General features: G+C 47.2%; 1 protein-coding gene across 1 annotated transcript; it reads left to right on the forward strand.

Annotated features, from left to right (window-relative positions):
- Positions 1–1474: 1474 nt before the first annotated feature.
- On the forward strand, positions 1475–16885 carry LOC125943960 (uncharacterized). The gene is made up of 7 exons (XM_049663581.1): positions 1475–1648; positions 2272–2325; positions 2579–2638; positions 5075–5128; positions 6076–6170; positions 16233–16257; positions 16773–16885. Exons 1-7 carry the CDS (start codon positions 1531–1533, stop codon positions 16883–16885), a joined length of 519 nt encoding a protein of 172 aa, XP_049519538.1. The 5' UTR covers positions 1475–1530.
- Positions 16886–18802: the final 1917 nt, after the last annotated feature.

The following is an 18802-nucleotide window of genomic DNA, read 5'->3' on the forward strand; positions in this document are numbered from 1 at the left end:
CTGTGCGAAATGTGCTCCCATTCTTACTGGAAGACGTGACTCGTGCCATCACTTTGTCATTGGAACAGTTGCTCCAAAAAGGGCAGCAAAAGTTGCATTCACTTTATCATTGGAATTCATAATTAGTAATGTTGAAAATTGGGCTAGGTGGTTCTGTGCTTTGGAGGTATGTCTTCGGTTTATGCCTCGCATGCTCATTTAGAATAGTGCCTTTATGTGTGCTGTAGCACCAGCTCGTGGGGCGAAGTGCGAAATGAAATGGCAGGCATAAAGCTAGGACAGCATCACTCAGGCAGCAGTGTTTTCAAGCACTTATCACCAGTGTTTGTTTTGCACCATCCCTATTTCCATACAATGGCATCGGTTATATTGAGCTATGTGCAATAGCCTAACTTTGAACTCTCATGCAAGCGATCAGATTTGTTTGTAAACGAGCAAGCATACCGAGAGTCTGAACTTGAAATATATTTGAATGGACTCTACTGCCACGAATTTCCCATAAAAGCATGATAAATAAATCTGTATGTTCAAGAGTTACTGGATAAAAGTTATTCTACAATGAGGTGAATAGCAAAGAAATGGCATTAAGTCAGCTCTTTTTCCTGCACTCTGCCTCTATGTTTACAAATGTACAGCTTATCTATATTCACTAACATGCCTGATGAGTTAGACTTATAGTGTTTTAATAATGATTTCAGAGACCAAGATGATTTACGCAAGGTCGCTGGATGTGGTGGTGGGGGCAGAAGTTCCTGTACCCTCACGGATATCAGGGCAGGAAGCAAAAGGCAAGCTACATATATGGTTCATTTTCCAAGTTCAGTGTTTGTCTTCATCTTACTACTATTGCAGCAAATTTTTTTTACTTCATTAGCAAAAGCCAGGCACCTGCATTTAATGTCTACAGTTAAATTTTGACCATTAGATATATTGGCAAAAAGGATGCATGTTGTTCAATTCTGGGATGAAAACATTGCAGACATTTTAAATAAACTTTATATTGTGCATTGCAGCTGTTTACGCATGGGATATAGCCTCCTGAAATACATGTCAAACCAGTCATCCTAGAGTATGTATATGCGGTTAGCTGCTGCCAGTTCACTTTACAGGGCTCGTGGTAGCTTGTTGCAGGGCAAGTGTAGTCACAAGCCAGTTATGTTCTTTCTGCATTTTATAATTAACAATTCGGGGCCCCAGAATTATGCTTGTAGAGTTCTATTATGCTAGGGTCTACAACATGTCCTGAATTGGAATTTGCTTTTTGTCCTTTTGAGAACCAAAATATAATTCATATGTCATGTTACTTGCAAGGTACTACATTTACATGTCTGTTTACTTGATGTCATGTTGAAGGTAGCAGAAACACTGTTGTTGGCACATTATCATTGCAGACTCGGGTCTGCACTCTCGCAGCAGGCCATGTGGGCCAACAAGCAGGCCATCACAGCTTGTGGGTGAGAAAATATTTTGTCCACATATGCAATTTTAAATTTGCTAGCACACTCAGATTAATTTTACTTTTATGGATGTATGAATGCTAGTATACTTCATCTACATTGGAATAACTTATTGTTTGTATGGTCTTCAGGAACCACTGCAGCTGTGGCTTCCGTTGATGCTGCGGAGGAGCGTGTGGCACAACAGCTTGGTAAGCGATTTCATATATGCCAGTGTTGCGTAGTAGCTCTTATAGACTACTAGTAATTTGCTTTTAGAGCTTCCATCTGGAGCCGCTTGCATGGAAATATTTATCGGCGTTTAAATTTATTGAGTCGTAATAAGGGGCTCCAGGTTTAGACATTGTGAACAAATTTGTACACGTGATGGTCATGTCTGGAAAAGAGTACATAGGCATGTGCCTAAAACAGCTGAAAATTCAAGCAAAAGTTTGCGCTACACCAAATTAGCGGAGTCAGCACAGCTCTTGCTTACCGTGGGTTTGGCCGCAGTGCACAAATTCGCAGAACACGACAGGTTTTCTGGGAAATGCTGCCAAGCAAATTTGGAAATATTTCATGCAGAAAAAAAGGAAGGAAAAGGGTGGAGCTCGTGAAATAAGCATACCATAGGCCCTTGGCTCCAGTATGGGACAAGGCAGGAGAAGAATGTTGCGAATGCTGTTCAAGGCAATGAGAGAGATTGCTCTGGCGAGGGTTGCTTGTTCAAAGCCCAGAAGTTAATCAGCTGTGTCATTGCAAGTTGCTACATTGACATGTTTACTTTGTAATATATGAAAGAATACACAAACACTTGTTGGTGTGTTCATTGCAGAACCTAGCAACAGGCCATCTGGCGCCGATGAATCGGAAGCAGTGCAACCCCCAGGTAAGTTAATACTTGATGGACAGTGCCGGTTTTCCTTGTTTGCCATACTCACGTGTGACTGTTCAGTCTTAATTACCCTTGAAAGCAAAAATTCTCCTCTACCCTACAGCAGCACAAAGCTACAAATTTCCTGTGTAGCTTCATGCTACTGTTGGGTGCATGGCATTTTTTTTTCACTTTCATAAAGCTTCCTCAAGTTCACAAATTTTTGCAGAGCTGATATGCAACAACATTGCTTGTGCATTATCTTCAGGATCCATTACTGCTGCTACGGCCTCTACCAGCACCGCAGGGTCCACATCAGACCAGCTTGGTAAGATTTCTCAGACACCATTGCTTAGTTCTCATGAACAGATTGTGAGCTGAAACTTGCTCCTGCTAACCAATATGTTATGTGTGCACGCGCTCATACTTATCTAGTCACTTTCACCAATACTCACCTACATACCTGTAGCACTATTCACAAGCACGTGCTCACCCATTTATAATGTCCGTACACGTGCTCACCCATTTATAATGTCCATACCAATCTGTGTGGAAGGCTTTCAGATAAGCACACTCTTATCCAGAAGTGCCTTGGCTTTACCAAGTCAACATTTTTTTTTGTTTAAACATCGCTGTTTCTCAATTTTTCCTAAGCCTTATTTTTATGAATAGATTTCGTTATTGCAATATCAGCATTTCAATTGATAATTTCTTTTGTCTGTCAGTGGTTTTAAAGGGCCCCTAAGCTACCCAGAGGTTGAAATTTAGTTGTGTTGCAGTTATGCACGAGTCTACAACGCACACGTAGCCGCGAGAATTTTTCGAAACGGTGCCGGTAATAGCGGAGTTACATGCGGTTTGATGATCGAAAAACGCCCCTCGCTCGTTTCGCTCTTTCCTTTGCTACTCTCCTCGTCGGCTGGTCTCCCCTCTCGCCGAGTGCTGCTCGAAATGTCACGTGACATAAGTCATCACCAACGCGCTTCTCAAAACACTGCCTACTTCCGGTTAAGACACGTCCACGCTAGCCATGCTAGCGGCACCTATACGGACGACGAACCGGCCTCCAGTCTGCCGCGCGAGAGGTGTCCAAAGTAGACGGCAGTTCGGCCGGCGCCCCGCCCGCTGCACCATCAACGGCCCAATCGACGACCGCGAACCTAAGCGCCTCCGCCACCGGCAACGAAAACATCAGCTGCAGCCGGGAGACGACGGGCTCGGCTGTGCTCGCATTGCAGCCGACGGCGCCACTAACATCAGCGTATTTTTCTTCTTTGTGTACAATTATTGCGAAGAGCGATAACAACGATAAGAAAATATTGCGGCTTGTGAGCGTCGGTAATTCATTTCGAAGCGCCCTCCGCTTTAGCTTTGAAGGGAACCGGAAAAGGCCTGGCGACGATATCGGCGCCGTCGAGCGATCAGCGGCGGTGAGGCTGCCGCACAAATGAGTCCCGGTCTCATCCTCTCTACGTACGGCAAGGAAATCTCGCCGCTCGCGAGCAAAACGCCTGTCGAACGGTGGCCTGCGAATGGCAAACGGCGTGCGGCGAGTTAGCGTGCCGGTAACGTGGACGTGGACTCGGCGCTTCTCGGCTACTCGCTGTTGCTGCGGTGCCGGCGCGTGTTATGCGAAGCATGCCGCTATAGACCCTGTGTTGCGCGCACGTCTGGAAAGGCCAACACTGTCGCACTCTGTTCGCGCAGCTAATCAGACCGCTAAGCATGACTGTGTTGGAGCACAAGCGATTTGGCACTTGCGTTGCGGGCTGTAATTACCGATGCACAAGCGCACACAAGCGAGCAACGCGGCGAGGACGAGCAGGGAGCGCGTGTACCTGCTAGCAGACAAACCGGAAGTCGTAGGTTCTTGTTCGACCAATGGACATCATTTCCGCAGTTGACATCACCAGATTCCCCCCGCTGATGTCGTGACGACCGCTGGGGTTACCGGAGAGGCGAGGGGAGGAGGACGGCATTGTTTTTTTGGTTTTGTGGTGCGCCCGCGGCGCATAGCGCTGCAGCGTTTGGCATCGTTGATCGTGATGGCATTCTGTAATCAATGCGCGTGTTTACTTGAAATGTTCAAAAATTATCTGAGGTGGTTTAGGGGCCCTTTAAGTTGCAGATAAACATTTCCACAGAAACTGTCTATTTGAGGGTTGACATTTCTTGGAATAGAGGTCACATACGACATATTATTTTTGGTGCTGTGAGAAAAGGAAACCGCAGAGGTGCCAGCAGCAAAGCATCTTTGTTGAGCCACATTCAAGCTATCGAGGCCACCAGAGGTTTGTACTCTTCCTCGTAATCGTCAGTACTAAGTTGAAGCTCCGAACACGACCCACTAGAGCTTTCCAAGCCTAATTGAGGTGAGGAAACATCGAAACACACAATGATTTTAGCATTGAAAAAAATGGCGGTTGTCAATACAGCAACTCCAAACTACAATCTCTGAAACCCTGGAAAGCCAGATTTCCAATACATTTTCGCAAACTGTAACAACAAAAAAAAATTCTTTCGGGGAAGCTGGTGCCTTCTAAGTAGCGTAGCATTCACCCAAAAAATGATAAAATGAGTGCCATTCATTTGTGGTGCTCTGTGACTAAAAGAAAATCTTTGGACGAGTGAGGCTCATAACATTTGTTACAACTTAGCTGATGCATTTGCTTGGATAATTAGTGGGAATGTGTGTTAGCAGATGTTGATACAGAACTAATCAATTAGAAATTAGCAGAAAATCTAATCAAAATGTTTTTTCTAGTGCCTGGGGTACTGCCATGTAGCAGCAGCGAACAGACGGTCCCAGATGAGCTTGGTAAGAAACGTTTCGTAAACATGCCTTTTTTGCATGTATTTATTTTAGCAGTACTCGCAATATTTTGCGATCGTGAATTGAACAAGCATTTTAACCAATGATCATAATGCCTCTCTTCGATGCCATTTCCGTCACACGAAGTGTACGAAATCACTGCGTCATGATGGTGCTATTGGAGCTATTGGTGCCGCCCAACAAGCTTTCTCCGAAGCATTGCAGGGCTCCTTTCATGTCTGGCTTGGATAATTCAAGTTTATTTTCTGCGGCATGATAGATAGCTTTGGAGTAGATAGCATTTATTGTGTAGAAGTCATCAGTTATTAATCATGCATCCATCCTTTTTTTTGAAATTTCTTTTTGCACATGTGCCATGTATTTTACAGGTGCGTTTTGTGTAGCAGAGCATTGTTTAGAGTTAGCATCTATCCCAGTTCCTTTCTTGACTGTACTTGTGCTGTACGGCCATAATAATGAATTATTAGAAAGTAGCCTGGTTGTTAGTTGATTTGTTAGTTAAAGTAGTGCCGTAGAATGAATTGCCACACATCAGCAACAGTTTACAGCTTACAAAAAATTATTCAGAGTACGTAGTTATTGTCCACAGCTAGAAGCATTGCAAAATTATGAGCATAGTACTTGAGCTCTAGTAGTCTGCTAGAGCTGTTCTACATCACGACAACCCTTTGACTTACTGCAGTGTGCTCTCAAACTAATGCAACACTGCAAGGTTTCGCTTATAGGCAGTGCAGGTGGAAGCCTCGAGCAGAGCAACACCAAAGCAAAAAATGAACAGCATGTTGAGAACTGCACAAAGAAATGCTTCAGGATAAGGCTGCGGACTACGCACTTTCACCACATTTATTACTTTGAGAGCTATTGTTGTACTAGCTGTTATTTACTTCTGCCTGTGTCCAATTCTTATCCCTATTGAATGCTTGTCATACTAGAACCCTGGACCTCACAGGAGTTGGAGGACGCTCTCATGAGTGAGCAGCCAGAGGGCCTCCAGACAGTGATTGGCAGCGAAAGAGACGATGGAAAGGTAATTTCACAATGCCTTGGGTGCTGCTTTTTGTTTCATGGAAAGAAAACTTATGTTCGATAAAAACCTTAATTTGTAACTTGTGTGCTAGGCCCTGCAGCCTGGTATTTAAAGGTACGCTTAGATCATTGAAAGCATTGCATTGCAGTCATCTCTTGTGTAAGCTCAGTTGGCAAAACAACAGCGCTGGTGACACATGCACCTGGAGGTTGACAGCTATGACATAAGCCCTTGCACAGGTCCTTCGAGATATTTCACCACATTGCGGGCGCTGCCTAATCTCGGGGGTCATGCCAGGCACGCGGTAATGGCGGCATTTTTAGTTTTAGTATAAAAGAAAATATGGTTAAACTCTCTTTCATAGGAATCGCTAGAACACGAAAGTGAAATGTGTCTTCACAGAAGCTGTTGCATGTTTGCTTTGTGAACTCGCGGTCCGCTGCAGCGAAAGGCGAACAATTTGAGGTCGGCTACCATGTCACAGGTTCGCTTGGTGCGCTGCATCCTGCTGCCGAGTCGCTTTGACGAAGGTACAAGCATCTCGGTCTGGCTCCGTGGTGTCTTGGGCAGCCACTTGAGTTGCGTTGCGCTGAGCTTCAGGAATGCAAGTGGCAGAGCTCACAGCGTGCGCTGTGAACATGCAAAGGCATTCTGCTTCACGCTGGAGTGTCCCTCGTGAGATTCCCGCGTCGACATTGTTGCCTTTCTCGACACTTAGTGCAGCAGTTTTCCTAGTTGGTGCCATCGTCGCAACTCAACTGACAGCCCAAGACAATAGGGAACTACACCAAAATGCTCGTACCTTTGGCGAAGCAACTCCGCAGCAGGGGGGAGTTGCGCTTCCAAGCAAACCTGAAACACGGTTGCCGACCCGCAAATAGCGCGCCTTTCGCTATAGCGGACCTTGAGTTCACAAAGCAAACATGCAACAGCTTCTGTGAAGACACATTTCACTTTCGTGTTCTACCAATTCAGTTTCGCTTGTACGGTTTGCGAACGCCTGTGGTTTATGACGAACATGTGCAGTGCTCCGGAGCGTGCAATGCAGCGCCTTCGGGGAATGTTTCCTGATCGGGAGTCTCATTCCCCAATTTATGCTTGTGTGGCAATTGTCCAGGATCCCTGCGCAACCCGCCGTGGTTGATTAGTGGCTGTGGTGTTGGGTGCCAAGCACGAGATCGTGGGATTGAATTGGGCCACGGCAGCCGCATTTCGATGAAAGCGAAAACACCTGTGTACTTTGATTTAGGTGCAGGTTAAAGAACCCCCGGTGGTCCAAATTATTTCGGAGTCCCCCGATACGGCGTGCCTCATAATCAGATTGTGGTTTTGGCCCGTAAAACCCCATAATTATTTGATCACTATGCATTGGTAGGGTGCGCTCGAGGCACCAGCGAGGGATAGCGGGGCGGCGTTGTACTGTACTCTGGCATCAACTGCGTACTGCGCGGCGGCGCGTGGTTGCGTGGGCCGTAGCTTGAAAGCGATCTGCGCTGGGGCAGAGTCACTGTAGCAGAGTGTAGCATTGTAGGTGCATTGGCGGCTCGTAGCTTTGTGCGTGCTGTGTGTTCTCGGCGCTCAGCTTGCGTTGAAGCGATAAACAACACACGAAGGTCACTTCGCTCGCTTCTCCAGCGGCGCCTCCACACGCCGCCAGCGTTTGACAGCGCGTGTCCGCGCTCATCGAGTGTGATGTGTCACAGCGTGTACCAGCACGTCGGCAACATTAACTGGAAAAGGAGAGAGTGCCGGCTTGGTGGGCTAGGCCAGCTGCAGCAAGCGGCAGTATCAGGTTTGAATGAAGGGAGGGGGAAAGGTCACGCCCGCGGCGGCAAGATCGCCGGGTCGAGGGAGGCAGGCCCGCCTCGCACACGCACGCACGCACACGTGTGCTCGCTTCGCATTCTATCGCGGCGGAAAAGGTGCTTCCGGTTGCAGCTCGCGCAAGAATGACAAAATTTGGGATGAAATCTCTAAGTTGTCGGAGGGGAAATTTCGTTATATCGAGGGGGTCTCCCGCTGCCACTTCGTTACGTAGAGGTCTCAAATACATATGCTTCTATGGGGTAACGGCGGGGAATAGAAAAACTTCGTTATATCCAGGAATTCGTTATATGGAGGTTCGTTATAAGCAGGTTCAACTGTATAACAATTAATTTTTGTGCTATTTCATCAGTGGGCTCACGTTTAAGAAAGTGCAGAAGAGGGAGATGTCAAAACTCATATGCAGGATGTAATATCCACCAGCACAGGCAAATGCAGCTCATGCTTTGTCAGTGTATTCTAGATGGAGGTCATTGTACGTGTAGAAATATAATGCCTAATGCAATTCTTCATATTACCGATCTACGCTGGGAGCAATCAATGGCTTGAAAAGGAGGCCTGGGGCACATTGTTTCGGGCCTCAACCGATTCGTTGTTTTGCCGCATGGCAACGTCGGTTTATTGGACACCTGAGCAACTTAGGAGCCGCAGCGTGACGGGAACCCTGTCTAACAAGTCCCGGGCAAAGGGGGTCACCGAGCCAAGGCCGGCTTTAACCCCCGAGAAGGTGGCCTCACTGAAAGGTTTGCAACACATTGCATGTAGATCTTATACTGTGACATGCAGTGTACTCTATCAATTCGAAATAACTTCTGCTTCAGTGAACTACTGTTGCTAGTGGGGTGGCCGGCTACTGTGCAGTTCACTTATTCAGATTTTCAAACTTTGTAATGTTTATAAATTATAGGAATTCAGTATTGGACCATGGAGCCCTTTGCATGTGTAAGGTTGGCTTTGTTGGCTATGCTTTGTCAGTAAAAGGAGCTTTCGGTGCGTGTATCACTCAAAACCGCAATGCATATATATGGTGCAGTTACTATGGCTTCTGCTGTTTACCGTAGGCTCGGGGGTTTGATTCTCGGCCACGGTGACCGGTGCCTAATCGTCTTAATAATCGCAAATCTGAATTAACGAATTTGCGAGGAAGTTAGACTCCCGAGGTAGCCAAAAAGGCTTGTGAACATGTTGCATGCACATAGGCTTGCGTGCAACGGTATTTTTACCATGTCATGGCGTTGCTACAGATAAATGCATGCACAAAATCTACATTCTCTGGCTACATGAATAGAGATGGACTTCTCTCCTACACTTGAATGATCATGGGTTATTTCACATCAGTCGTTGTCTCGAACTTTTCGTGCTCCAGTGTAGACATTAAGGGTGGAGTCAGCACCATTTGAAGATGCTTGATGACTGAATGTAACCGCTTAAAAAGAAAAAAAAAAACGAAGACTGCTGTTATTTGACACAAATGATTGATTGATGTGTGGAGTTTAATGGCGCAAGGGCCAGCTATGGCCAAAGAGCGCCATGACGAATGGTAATGAATTCTTTATGTATTATGAATCAAGTGATTAAATTGATTTACAAATGTAAAAGTAATGTGGCTGTAAAGAGGCCTAAGAACGGGTCGCTGTAAACTGCGTAAAATATAATGACAATGATTCATGATAAAGTAAAAGGTGCATAAAAGTTTCACTACGATAAAGCCTCCACAGGGCTCTTGAAGTAGGGAGCTCAGAGGCATGTTCTATAAAGACTAATTGTCACTGCAGCTACAGCCTCGAAGGGGAGGCTGTGCTACACATGACCCGGCCAAATAATTTCTAGGACATTAACTTCATCTAAAAAGCTAAAAACTGTTTTCAAGTTAAAAAGCGGTTCGTTGCTTAGAAAGAATGCTGGGTGAAGTGGAATATGCTGGCGATATGCAAACTGAAAGTACTTTTTACGCTCCCTTTCTATTTCCCTGCACTGAATAAGGACATGGAGAACTGTAAGCCTGTCGCCACACCTTCGACATGACGGATGATCACTTCCAGTCAGTAGGTAAGAGTGGGTGCCGAAGGTGTGACCTATTCTTAATCGACAAAGGAGCACTTCTTTGTATCGTGCTGTTTTCTCCGATATCCAGTGCCCTAACTTAGGTTTGATTAAGTGCAGTTTATTGGATACCTGGGTATCCCACTGTTTCTGCCAGTGCTTCTTCAGCTTATGCCGCAAGTATGGTTTAATGTCTGTGGCTGGGATGGGTATGCTTATGTCAGCGTCGCTAAAAGCTACTGAGGTAGCGTTCTCGTCAGCATCTTCGTTACCTTTTATGCCACTGTGTCCAGGTACCCAGCATACGATGATGACTTGTTTCCCTATATAAGCTGAGCATAGCAATCCAAAGAGTTCGTTAAAGACAGTGTTTTTATGTTTTCGTAAGCTCATTAGGGCTCGGACTACGCTCAATGAGTCCGTGAATACAATTGCCCTAGTGAGATTCGTTTGCGTTATGTGTTTTACTGCAGAAAGGATCGCGTATGCTTCGGCCGTAAAAATACTGGTATATGGATTAAGTGTACCGGATAGTGAAAACGATGGTCCTAGAGCTGCGTAAGCAACACCAGCAGAAGACTTCGAAGCGTCTGTATAAAATTCAGCACAAGAGTACTTTTCCTCAAGCTCAAGGAAGTGTGAATGTATATGTGCCTCAGGTGCTTGTTTTGATATTCCTACGAAAGAGATGTCACATTCGATAGTCTGCCACTCCCAAGGCGGTGGAAGCCGAGTTGGGGCCATTAGGACATTCTCTAGAAGGGGGACATCTGTTCCTTCTGACAGTGCTTCCAGCCGGAGAGACAGAGGAGGCCTAGTGGTTGGGCGGTTACGGAACAGCCTGGCCGTGGACAGATCGCGAATAAGTGAATGGCATGGATGATGTACATCTGATTTCACGTTCAGGGCGTATGAGAGACTTAAATAGGTCCTTTGGTGATTTAGAGACCATTCGTTGGATTCAACGTACAGGCTTTCCACAGGACTAGTCCTGAACGCACCTGTAGCAAGGCGGATACCCAAGTGGTGTACGGAATCTAGCATATTCAGAGCACTAGGCGAAGCAGAGTTATAGACAATGGCTCCATAATCAAGTCGTGACCGTATGAGACTTTTGTACAAGTTCAAGAGGCACCTTCTGTCACTTCCCCAAGATGTGCGGGACAAGAGCTTGAGCAGATTCATTGTCTTCAGGCACTTCGCTTTCAGATATTTCAAGTGTGGGACAAAAGTTAATTTGGAGTCTAAAATGAGGCCTAAAAATTTATGTTCATGGCTAACGGATAGCCGTTCTCCATTGAGCTCAATAACGGGTTCCGGTATTACTCCTCTCTTCTTCGAGAAGAGGATGCACGTGCTTTTTTGGGGGTTTAGTTTAAAACCGTTTTTGTCCGCCCACTTAGATAATTTATTCAAACCAAGCTGTACTTGTCGTTCACATATACTAAGATTACACGATTTATAACCTATTTGGATGTCATCCACATATACAGAATAAAACATATTCCGCGGTATGATAGTATGGAGCGAGTTCATTTTTACAAGAAATAGAGTACAGCTTAGCACTCCACCCTGTGGTACGCCAGTCTCCTGAGTAAATGGACGAGACAGGACATTACCAATCCGAACACGGAATGTGCGGTTAGAAAGATAACTTTGAATTACGTTGAGCAAGTTTCCTCGGACGCCCATTCCTGCCAGATCACGAAGTATTCCGAAGCGCCAAGTGGTATCATATGCTTTCTCCATATCTAAAAATACCGATAAGAAAAACTGCTTGTGCACAAAGGCGTCACGGATATTTGTTTCCATGCGGACAAGGTGATCTGTTGTGGATCTACGTTCCCTGAAGCCGCACTGCAAGGGATCTAGTGTTTTGTTGCTTTCAAGAAAATGGATCAGGCGCCGGTTGGTCATCTTCTCAAAAAGTTTGCATAGGCAACTTGTTAGAGCTATAGGCCTATAACTGCTGACCGAAGTCGGGTCCTTGCCCTCTTTGAGAATAGGAATTATTATTGCCTCCTTCCAGGCAGACGGAATATAGCTGGCAGAGAATATGGCGTTGAAAAGTGATAGGAGTGTTTTGTGTGTTTCGGGGTGTAAGTGTTTGATCATCTCGTAAACTATTCGATCGTTTCCAGGGGCCGATTTATTACAGCAATTTAGTGCAGCCTGGAATTCCGCCATGTTAAAGGGACGGTTGTAAGATTCATTTCTTTTTTCTTTCCGATCCAGAGGCAGTCGCTCCGCTTGTTGCTGGTATCTCAGGAATGTATCTGAGTAATGGGATGAACTAGAAATGTACTCAAAATGTTCCCCTAGAGAATCAGCTTGGTCCTCAAGAGTGTCTCCTTGTGTATTCACTAATGGTAGAGGATGAGTGTCACGACCTTTTATCTTATTTACCCTGTTCCAGGCTTTTCGTTCATCTGTATAAGAATTTATGCTAGAGATGTATCTCTGCCAGCTTTCCCTTTTGGCACGGCGGCGAGTTCTTCTACCTTCCGACTTCATTTTCTTGAACCTGATCAAGTTCTCGGTAGTTGGAGAGTCGCGAAAGTGACTCCAGGCCTTATTTTGATTTCTGCGAGCTTCCTTGCACTCCTCATTCCACCAGGGAACACGTCGTTTGGAGCGTGATCCATTCGATTCAGGGATACATAGTGATGCCGCATCAACAATAAACGCAGTCAAATATGCCACTGCGTCATCGATAGGAAGTGTGGAGATGTCTTCCCAGTTCATGCGCGTGAGTTCTTTATAACGCTTCCAGTCGGCTGACTCGAGTTTCCAATGGGGGACACGTGGAGAGCAGTCATTAGCTTTTGTTAATTTTATGATAATCGGAAAATGGTCGCTCCCATATGGATTCTTAATAACGTTCCATTCTAGATACGGCAAGAGTGTACTAGAAGCCATGCTTAAATCGATTGATGAGAATGTTTTGTTTGCCACGCTATAAAATGTAGGCTCTTTTTTATTTAGTAAGCATGCATCTGTAGAGAGGAGGAAGTTTTCTACTAAGCGCCCTCTAGCATCACAGCGACAATCTCCCCAAAGGGTGTTGTGTGCATTAAAATCTCCAACAACAATATAAGGTTCAGGCAGTTCATAGATGAAGCTGTGAAATTCTGTTTTTGATAGGTTGTAGTTCGGGGGGATGTATAGTGAAGTAATTGTTACCATCTTATTAAAGAGTACTGCACGGACAGCAACTGCCTCTAGGGGCGTTTTAAGGTGTATTTGCCGGCAAGCAACACCTTTATCTACTACTATGGCCACACCGCCCGACGAGGCAAGGGCGTCGTTGCGGTCTTTTCGGTAAACGGCATACTGCCGGAGAAAGTTCGTGTGTGAAGAATTAAGATGTGTTTCTTGGACACACAGCACCCTTGGATTGTACTTATGTAGGAGTTCCTTAATGTCATCTAGATTGTGGAGTAAACCCCTAGCATTCCATTGTAGTATCTGTGTATCCATTTTATGTGTGTTTTGTGCTGTGTGTCTAAGAGAGATACATTAGGCTAGCTCACGAGGCCTTTCCAGGCCCCGTGATGGGGGTTTTGCCTTTCTTCCCGACGCGCTCGAGGGAGCTGCGCCGTTCTTTGGGCGTCTGAGACGCCGGTGGTTTGCTTGTATCCATCACCTCGTCTGAGGCGGTGGATAGTGCCCGCTGGGAGGACACATTCGCGGGGGTTTCGGGCCTATCTGCACGGGCAGTGGCCCTGGGTCCGGCAGACCCGCGGGTCTGCTGGCCCTCCTTGGCTGGGGGCGGAGCAGCACTGGCTGCTCCAGCCGGGGGGGCTGACGGCGTGACCGCTGTCACACTCCGTGTGACTTGGGCGGCTGCCGAATGATGTGACGTTGCCCCCCGGCGCGCCACATCGGTGTAGGACGGACTAGACTGATTGTGCATAGAGAAGCGTTTGCGTGCCTCTTGGAAGGATAGATTAAATTTGATTTTGAGTTCAATGATTTGTTTTTCTTTTTTCCAAGAGGGGCATGAACGGGAGTAAGCGGGGTGATCTCCGTCACAGTTAGCACAGTGGGTGGTGAAAGTACAGGTGTCAGATAAGTGCTCATTGGATGCACATTTTGCACAAGTTGTGCGCCCTCGGCAGGTTTGTGAACCATGCCCGAAACGCTGACACTTGAAGCAACGGCGCGGATTCGGGATGTATGGCCGTACACGGAGTTTGCAGTATCCAGTTTCGATTGAGTCTGGTAGGTTACTTGTTCCAAAGGTAATGATTAGGTGTTTTGTCGGGATTTGCTTATCGTCGCGCCTGATGATTATTCTTTGAACTTTTACTACATTTTGGTCTTGCCACCCCTCAAGTAGCTCACTCTCACTAAGGTCGAGTAGGTCATCTTCAGAGACGACACCGCGGACAGTGTTCAAGGATCTGTGTGGGCCTACTGATACAGGGATATCTCCAAAAGCAATCAGTTTTGACAATTTGCTATACTGGTTCTTGTCACGAACTTCAAGAAGAAGGTCGCCGCTTCCCATCTTAGTTACTTTGTAGCCTGGGCCAAGTGATTCTGTCAGAGATTTTGACACAACAAAAGGAGATATTGTGCGGACTGTCTTGGTTTCGTGCTGACTGTGAATTACATGATACTTTGGGAAGGTTTCTTTTGGTTGCATGAAGAAATTGAAGGTTTCATCGGTGCGCCCCCTCTTAAGGGAGCGATCAGGGAGTGAAGGGAAATCGGATTCCATAAAGAGATTGCTATGTTCGGCAGGGATGGCCGCCACCCACCATGGAGCCCAACTAGGGGACGACACAGGACGAACTATTCAGTTCTGTGCACGCCAACGGTGCATCCCCACTATAACCAAATACCTATACCCAAGGCTGGATATAGTGCACAAGGTTAACCCTTGCTGCCCATGAAGTCGGAAGTAAAAGGAAAATAAAGAGAGGACAGGAAAGATTGAAAGTGAAAGAGAAAGACGAAGTTCGGGGAGAGAGATAGGAAAAGGCAACTACCGATTTCCCCCGGGTGGGTCAGTCCGGGGGTGCCGTCTACGCGAAGCGGAGGCCAAAGAGGTGTGTTGTCTCCACCGAGGGGCCATAAAGGTCCCAACACCCGGTATTGACTCAACCCCCAGGATCCCCTTTTCCCCGGACACGGCTCAGCCGCGCACGGCTACACGCGGGAGGGTCCAAACCTCATGTGCTCGGGTCCGTGGTGTCGCAACACACCAAACGGCTGCTTACGCAGACGCCCCTGCGGGATTTGACACAAATGAACAGTTGCTGGAAGTGCAGGATAAATGTAAAACATGCAGTTGCAGCCCTGACAACTTCAGGCTTGGCATATTCCATAGTTTTCACACAGTTCATAACTAGTGGTCCACTAGGCTTTACTACTACCAGTTTTGAAGAGGCACTGGCAATGTACCAAACAAAAGCACCGCCTTTTCTGCCTGTCTTGTTGACGAATAGGTTCTGTCCAAGTCCAACATTTTGACCCTCTACATTGCATCTACATGAGTAGAGGTGGTGCTGGAAAACTGCTACATGCATGTCTGACTGTACCTGCGCCTGTATAGCTTGTTTTAAAGCGAAGCTTCCTTGCCGAGTTCCAGGTGTATTTAAAGCAAAGCTTTCTTTGCCTCTTCCTTGGACTTTTCCACTGCTGCTGCTGCTGCTGTCTTGCACGCCGCATTGTGAGGGGTTCAGAGCATGTATATACATGGCAGGAGTGCGGCAGAGAGGAAAGGAGATGCGAGAAACTTGTTGGGACCTTCCCATCGTGTAGCATGTGCGCAATGCCCTGAGCAACTTCCCAGGCATCATCACAATACCGTTTGACAGCTGTAATTATCTGTGATATCCCTTGCAAAAGCATTGAACAATCTGCTGCAACCGTCGGGAGGGGTGGAAGCTATAACGGTAGAGTGGAGGCATAGGATGGGTAGAATTCGTGCAGTCACGAAACAAGTGAATGACAGCCTGTATACTACGCAGGCAAACAGCGGTGGTACATGCAAGTAAACACTCACTCACCACTCTCGTATTGCGCTAATAACTGAAGACTCCATCAACATCACCGCTAATTAGAGTTGAAGCAAACAGCACAGAAAGTTTCGCTTACATTGATTCCCAGAGTGTGTGAGATCCACATGATTTTTTTAAGTGAAGCTTTCTTTGCGAGCCTGATTCGTGCCTCTCTTGCTGACAGTGGCTGCCGCCTCCTGCTGCTGCTGGTGCGTTATCGCCGAACAGCTCACACTCTGCTGCGGGACGGCGACGCCATCTAGGGGCGATGGCTCATACTAGTTGAGCCACAGCAGTAACAGAGTGGGAAGCTGGCCTGCGCGTGTGGGTTATTGGCCGCTGGCTAAGAGGGCGAGGGAGGCGCATCGCGATAAGATGGGAGAGAGGGCACCAAAGGAGATGGCCTTACGTTGCACATGCGTTGTGCCATCTGGCATCCACGTGGACAGTTGCATATGCGCCTCCTAGAGGGTGGTGTAGATGCACCCAAACAAATGGTGCAGAAAGTCAGCTTTCCTCTTTTCACCCCTGTAACGCTGGTTGCATTCACAGGTGCATTGCAATCTTCGCCAACATGCCATCTAAATTCACTTTGCTCTCACATTGAATAAACACAAACATGTGTTTCAGCACTCCTTATGCATTTACACAAAGCTTCGTTGTATATATAATCCCAACTGCATTTTTTACGTTTTCAAATTTGCTGATTGCTTTTTCCTTGCAGCTCTCTTCGGAATATTCATGGGCTGCGATGTCCCGGAGGAAGAGCAAAAAAAAAGGCTCAAGGATGTGCGGAAGCATCTCGCGCAGAAGCTGGGCGACGTGCGGAGAAAGTGAAGATGTTTATACCAAAAACTTTTTGTCGATTGTTTTCCTTGATGTAAATAAAAAATATGTTACAGTTTCACCCGAAAGGCAAAGCATCAATTGCGATCGCAAATTAATAGAGAGCTATATGGAGTGAGGATAGCAATTTTATCAGCTGTATAAACTTGGACATGTAGCAGTACAAGCAACGCGCAGAACTGTTGATGCCGTAGGTGTTTTTCCCGCATTTGCACCGAACGCGTGCGACATTGGTGACTGTTGCCGGTGCCTCTGGTGGCAGCTCGGAGGTTTTCAATGAGATCAGAACAGGACACTCGTCGAGCAGCGTCAGAAGTCTTTACCACCTTCTCACCTCGCAACGTTTTATTGCGATAGCAATTATATGGACACTCCAAAGCAGATTTCTGTCGTCGCTGTTGCCGTCACCGTGAGGTTCCGTATGACGTCAATGGAGATGAAATCGTCGCCGCGCGCCGCCGAACGCTGTATGTGCGAGTGAAAGGGCGCGAGGGACGTGCCTTTCACGGGGAGTGAACCCACGGCGGAGAACAAACGCGCGTTCTGCGCCGTGCTCCCTTAAGGGCTGCAGAAGTAGGCGTCTCTTTCCTCCTTTACAATCACCATATATGTAGAGCAAACGCGCCTTCTTCCGATGCACGAAAGGCCGTGGGGGGGAGGGGGAGGGAAGAGACGCAGCGACGTTTAGCTGCGGCACCAAGTGACTATTTATATCAGAGGCTCCGGCAACAGTCACCAACCCCGCACGCATTTTGTGCGAACGCGGGCAAAACGCCGACGGCGTCGACAACAGTTCTGCGTGTTGCCGGTGCTGCTGCATGTCCAAGTTTAAACAGCTGATAAAGCTACTATCATTACTCCGTATAGCTCTCTACAAATTTGCTATCGCAATTGACGATTCGCCTTTCAGGTGAAACTGCGACAACTTTTTATATGAAAAAGTTGTCGCAGTTTCACCTGAAAGGTGAAGCATCAATTGCGATAGCAAATTTGTAGAGAGATATACGGAGTAATGATATTAGCTTTATCAGCTGTATAAACTTGGACATGCAGCAGCACCGGCAACGCGCCGAACTGTTGTCGACGCCGTCGGCATTTTGCCCGCGTTCGCTCAAAATGCGTGCGGCGTTGGTGACTGTTGCCGGAGCCTCTGATATAAATAGGCACTTGGTGCCGCAGCTAAACGTCGCCTCCCTTCCCTCCCCCTTCCCCCCCTCCCCCACGGCCTCTCGCGCATCGGAAGAAGGCGCGTTTGCTCTACATATATGGTGATTGTAAAGGAGGAAAGAGACGCCTACTTCTGCAGCCCTTAAGGAAGCACGGCGCAGAACGCGCGTTTGTTCTCCGCCGTGCGTTCACTCCCCGTGAAAGAGCGCGTCCCTCGCGCCCTTTCACTCGCACATACAGCGTTCGGCGGCGCGCGGCCACGATTTCATCTCCATTGACGTCATACGGAACCTCACGGCGACGGCGACGGCGACGCCGACGGCAGAAATCTGCTTTTGAGTGTCCATATAATTGCTATCGCAATAATACGCGTTTGGTGCCGCAGCTAAACGTCGTCTCCCCTCCTGTCCCCCCACGGCCTTTCGCGTGATGGAAGAAGTCTCGTTTGCTCCGCGTGAAAGCATGCGTCCCTTGCACGCTTTCACTCGCACATAGAGCATACGGAACCTCACTGCGACGGCAGAAATGCGCTTGGAGTGTCCGTGTAATTGATATGATAATAAAATAATTTCAGGAATTTAGAGAGACTTATTTTCTGCCAAATAACACAGGGCTGTGTATGTGCAGCCCTAGGCCAACAGGCCTATGAGCCAACAGGCTCACAAGCCAACAGGCCCACAAGCCAACAGGCCCACAAGCCAACAGGCTCACAAGCCAACAGGCCCACAAGCCAACAGGCTC

This window comes from Dermacentor silvarum, chromosome 3, assembly GCF_013339745.2.
Source record: "Dermacentor silvarum isolate Dsil-2018 chromosome 3, BIME_Dsil_1.4, whole genome shotgun sequence".
NCBI lineage: Eukaryota > Metazoa > Arthropoda > Arachnida > Ixodida > Ixodidae > Dermacentor > Dermacentor silvarum.